The following is a 5,905-nucleotide window of genomic DNA, read 5'->3' on the forward strand; positions in this document are numbered from 1 at the left end:
AAGTTTGTCCCCTCAATCGAATTTAGGCTCGAAAAGTTCAACTCACAACTCATGCTTCGAGATATCAACATAATTTCATTCTCGGAGTTGCCCAAGATATTCATTCTATGTAATTTTAATTCCTATTTGATTTAGTTAAAAAAGTCAATAATTAATTTTAACTAAACATTTCATAAAATTCATAATTTTTTATCGAATTTTTACATTTAATCAACTTTTATTAAAATTTACTTAGCAAAATTTCAAAAAACAAGGCGAAAGTAGTTTACATATGAAATCATGCAAAGGTCCAAAGCCCAATTTTCAAACAACAATAATACCTTAAAAAAAATTTAAAAAAAATAATATTAATAATAATAATATTTATCAAAAGGATGAAGAAGTTGTTGCCAGAGCATGGCTTCTGCTTCTGGGATACTTCAATTCTCTCTTCAAATTCACAGCCATTTCTCCAAAATAACAACACGGCCGATCTTCATCAATACTCCCCATAGCCACGCTGCTACTTCTCGGCATGGGCCGCATCTCGGCCTCGGAAACCGGCCCGATATTCTTCTGTTCTTGCAGGTACAAGTCCAGGTCAATTCTACTCCCGATGCTCCGGGTCGACGAAGCACGAACGAGCTCCCTGAAATCCTCACTTTCCGACGACATGGTTGAGTTGACGCTGTAGCTTTTGGGCAGGCCACGCACGTTCGTGGGACGATAATTCGTCATGTCTGAGCAATCTGTAATACTTCTCACGTAGAAATCCCGGGCTTTGCATAGAGCCCGATAGGGAATTGTAATGACTCTTAGAAAATTGTTTTGGCGACTAACTTTAGATTTCATGATATGGGTTTGCTCCAAACTGTGTGAAGAAAATAACAATGGGGATTCTGAGGAAAAATGAGTTTGATAAGAAAATTATAAGTATTTTCTAGATGATTATGTTTGTGTGGAGATGGCGTATAGAGTAGGGCTTTTGTAATGGACAGATGGGAAATGATAATTATGGAATGGAAGTATAAAATAATGAAAAACGAAAGGCGAAAGTGGAAGGGAATTTCTCATAGCACACCGGCTAAGAATTGCGTATGAACAGAATATTAATTAGATTACTAAAATTTTATTTGTTTCAAATTCGATCGATAAAGTTTAATTCTTCATTAATTGGTGTCTCTTAAAAACTAGTTCAGTACGAATTAAAATTTGATTTTAATTTTAGTCAAAGTCAAATAATCAATATTAATAACATTTTTCATAGATTCTACAACTTTTCAACCATATATTTTCAAAATTTCTATCACAATCTATTAAAAAATCTAATTTTAATATCTACCAAACACCCTTTAAATTGATGAAAATTACTTAGCTAACACTTGACAGTAATACATAATAGATTTTTTTTATTTAATTGTTGGTGACATTGCAATTTATAAATTAAAATTGAAGTCAAGTGATTTAATTGAAATAAATAAAAGTGTAATGATCTAATTGAATTTTTGCTTAAAGTTCAGTGCCGGTAATATATATATTGTTAAATTTGACAATCATAGAGTTCAGTGCCGGTAATATATATATTGTTAAATTTGACAATGATAGGGTGAAATGATTTTATTTATGTAGTCAGCTATCGACGTTGTGTGCCAAACTTGAATTTATATTAATTCTAGTTTCCAACTTTTGACTTTAATTTGAGCCACCATTTTAATCTCTCTCTCTCTCTCTCTCTCTCTCTCTCTTCCCCTATATTTCTAAAAAAAAATAGATTGTAATTGTGCGTAACTTAAATGTAAAGTTTTAAACTAACTGCTGATCGACTATGGATAAGTCCCAAGTTTTCAACTAATCAAATCGTTGGTCTCTCTCTCTCTCTCTCTTCCTATATTTCTAAAAAAAAAGTAGATTGTAATTGTGCGTAACTTAAATGTAAAGTTTTAAACTAACTGCTGATCGACTATGGATTTACCATGTTCAAAAACAACCAATACATATATTTAAACTAAAAGTTTATCAATAATTTATAAGACACAATACATTAATAAGAATTTTTATTGAATAAAAGAAGAAACAATAAAAATTCCAAGAATATGAATATGTTTTAATTGATTAAATTATTAAAGAATCGTGGGTCAAGTCAACAGTTTTGAAAGTCAACAAAATAATAATATAAATTTAACCGGACAAATACGTTTGTGTTTATATATTATCGAAGAGGACTATTAAAACCTTTTAAACAATTTTTATAATACTATTCCATCTAAACATAAATAATTATACTATTAAAATATAAATAATCGTGTTAAACATGGTGCTACTTTTTAATGATGGGATATGGGGACAAAGTGGGAGAGTCGTACACGTGCTTAAACTACTTGTACTTTTCTTAAGATTTTGATTTTGTATTGGGGTGAAAATTTGATTTTTTTTTTAACTATTCTTTAGTTGTCAAAACGAGACAATTTGATTGGTGTCTTAGAAGCCCTAAAATGAACAATAATAATAAAAATAAAATATAATTGCATAGTAGATCTCCAACATATAATAATAATAATAATAATAATAATAATAATAATAATAATAATAATAATAATAATAATAATAATAATAATAATAATAATAAATAAATAAATAAATCATCTTTTAAAAATGCACATATGATTAAATCACAATGTTTCATCTAAATTTGTCAATGTTGTTAAAAGATGTAATTCAATTCTTTTTATATTAATTCTCATTTCATATGATTTGAGATTTATCCTTAACATGATCTCACAAAATTATGACTTGTTTGAAATAACTTAAATATAAATAAAATTGAATCGTGAATAAGTAATACTTTTAATGAGTTTCTAGAAATGTGTGATTAAAAAGTTGTTTTGAGTGTTTTTAAATAATTTATAAACTTGAGTTAAACATAGACGTGATGTCCGCTTTTAAAGCTAAACTTTCTTTCTTTCTTTCTGTCTTTAATATTAAACAGCAGCTTTTTAATATTAAAAACAATTCTTGACTTTTCAAAAGTCTTATTATACATGCGCACCCTAATAAATGACCATTAGAACTCATTTGACAATGCTTTTGAAAATCCTTTTCGGATAATTGTTTAAAATTATTTTATCTGATTAAAAGAATTTTTATAGGAAACTAGTTCAATATAGTACGAAACTTGACCGCCTTACCTCCAAACATATACAAAGAGAAATGTACACAAGTTTACAGTTTTAAAAATCTTCTCTTCGTAACCAGTATTCCCTAACCAATCTATCACAAAATATTTCCTTCAAGCCAAATATGAGAAAATATTATTTCGATTTTCTTTTGCATAAATTGAATCCAAACAATTTCCTCCCCTAGTATAGATTGTGCCAGAGTCTCAAAGAGTACCTACCTAAAGGTCAACTTTGCTATTTTCAAAACGTGTAGTTTTATCTCTAGAATCATGCTCCATGTACACAATCTTTTACACACTACTCACAACATAAAGTGAGGACTACAGCTCGAATTATTTAATAACAGGTGGGACCCGCATGTTTGTGAGGGGGTGTAAACCATTTGGTAACCCCCTTGTGTGTGCATACATCTTTATCCTTATCCCTAATACCTACATCTAATGGGTTTGTTTCAGAAGATTTAATCACACATTCTATAAAATCCATTAATTTTTCTGCTTTCTAACCACATATATCAAAATAAATGAATAAATAAATAATCATTTCTCACTTGAAAAAACAGTGAAGTTTTTTTCACAAAATTCTTTATTATCCCTACCTAACCCTTTCTTACTATTGCGTGTCATTTTAGAGTTTAGCAAACTGTTTGTTTTTATACAGATCTAGGGATGCCATGCCGTCCTACAAAGTTTAGAGTTTGGCTAAGAGTTATTTTATTCAATAGTGTTATAGGTTATTAATTGCTCATGAAATCCAAAAGGTTATTTTTTGTTCACTTAACTTCATTATAAGTTGCTATTTGCTCATCGAAATTTAAGAGATCGCTCGTTGCTCACCTAAATTTGAATAAAGTTACTATTAATCACATATATCATTTCCATCCGTGTTACTTAGAGCAAAATTTAGTAATTGACAACTAACTTTGTTCAAATTTAGATGAGCAACGAGTAATATTTAAAAGATCGATGAGCAAATAGTAATCAAATCAAAGTTCAATGGCCATCGATTAAATTAACTCGTTTGGCTAATACTATTTCTAAAGATAGGCATGGTAAATACAATTTTTTTTTTATATAATTTGAAGTCCACTGTGTGTTTGAATATATTTCTTCACAATTTTCAATTAATTAAATTATATTATATTATTTTTTCCTGAATTCATGTGAATCTTCTAATTGATTTTTATTGTCGTCTTCCATATTTATCATATCATGAGAAATTGTGATAATCAACTCTAGAGGAAATCTCCCCAATGGTCACTAAATTTTGCAAAAAATTTATTAGGAGGTCATTGACTTCAATACGTTCCTATATAGTCACTGAGCTGTACCAAAGTCCCCCAAAAGGTCATCGAATTTCAAAACGTCCCTAAACATGGTCAGTGAACTTTGTCAAAATCCTCAGAGAGGTCACTCAACTTTGTAAAGTGGAACCCCGTACATAACTAGTTTAGTAACTTTTTAGAGATTTTTTGCAAAGTTCAGTGACTATTCAGAGATGTTTCGAAATTCGATAATCTTTTGGAGACTTCGAAAAAGTTCAGTGGCCATTCAAGGACGTATTGAAGTTCGGTGATCTTCTAGTGGATTTTCTACAAGGTTCGGTGACCATTGGGGGATTTCCTCTCAACTCTACTTACTGTGGGACCCACTTGCAGAATTTGCATGAGTATAATTATATATATTCCTCTTCACCCCGCCCCCTCTCTTTTACTAGTTATTTACCCAGATTGTTAGGTTTATATACATTTATCTATCAAGAAATATTATTTATTGTATCCTCTCTCTTGCTTTACTAAATAACAACCCATTGTACCATGAAATTTTTGATATTCATAGGTTTTTCCCTTTCACATTCTAGGGATTTCACAAAATTTGTTGTTCGTGTTGGATTTTACTGTTTAAATTTCTTATTTTTGATTATCTTGCTCCCATTTTATTGACTACGCATAACTATAAAAAGTTTCATCTATTTCGTTATCTTAAGAGTAGCCATATAAATAAAATTGTATAGTGAATAAGTGATAATACTAGTGAGTTTTAAGAAATGTGTGGATAAAAAATTGATTGAGTGTTTATAAATAATTTATAAACTTGAGGCAAACATAGATTTGATGTCCGCTTTTAAAGTTGAACTTTCTTTCTTTTTTCCTCCATTTAGCTTATACAGAGATTTTTATGCCTCCCACGTGAAATTAAACAGGGAGTTCATCATTTTGTCCTACTCCAATATATTAGTAGTGCTTAAGCTTCTTCCTTTCTGAGATAGTACCTTGAACTAATTTTCTTTAAAAACTTTTTTAATTGGATCTACTTTCAAAAAAGTATTCAATTTGATTCAAAAGCAACTTTTTAGTGTTAGAAACGATTTTTGACTTTTCAAAAGTCTTGTTTTACATATGCACCCTAATAATCATTTATTAGAGACTCATTTGAGAAAGCTTTAGAAAAGCTAAAAGCTGCTCTTAAAACTAAAATGTGGCATATGGTCCTTTGACAATTGTCTAAAAATATTTTATTTGATTAAAAGAATTTTTTGGGGAAACTAATTCAATATAGTTTCTTCAGAAAGTACTTCTACAAAAAAAAAAAAAAAAGACGCATAAGTTTTCCCAAATAGACTATAGTTATTACGAAGAATGAAACTTAACCGCCTTACCTCGAAACATATACAAAGAGGAATGTACCCAACTTTAACCATCAATTAACAAATTCAATTATGCTCCTTGGAGATGAAGGGGTGGGGAGGCA

At 29.7% G+C, this 5,905-nt stretch overlaps 1 protein-coding gene across 1 annotated transcript; it reads right to left on the reverse strand.

Annotated features, from left to right (window-relative positions):
- Nucleotides 1–366: 366 nt before the first annotated feature.
- LOC111390098 lies at nt 367–717 on the reverse strand. The gene has a single exon (XM_023015086.1). It carries the CDS (start codon nt 715–717, stop codon nt 367–369), a length of 351 nt encoding a protein of 116 aa, XP_022870854.1.
- Nucleotides 718–5,905: the final 5,188 nt, after the last annotated feature.

Source organism: Olea europaea, unplaced genomic scaffold, assembly GCF_002742605.1.
Source record: "Olea europaea var. sylvestris unplaced genomic scaffold, O_europaea_v1 scaffold65, whole genome shotgun sequence".
NCBI lineage: Eukaryota > Viridiplantae > Streptophyta > Magnoliopsida > Lamiales > Oleaceae > Olea > Olea europaea.

Excerpts from the sequence above, each read along its gene's own strand:
- LOC111390098 (XM_023015086.1), bottom strand. The coding sequence starts at position 717 with ATGACGAATTATCGTCCCACGAACGTGCGTGGCCTGCCCAAAAGCTAC.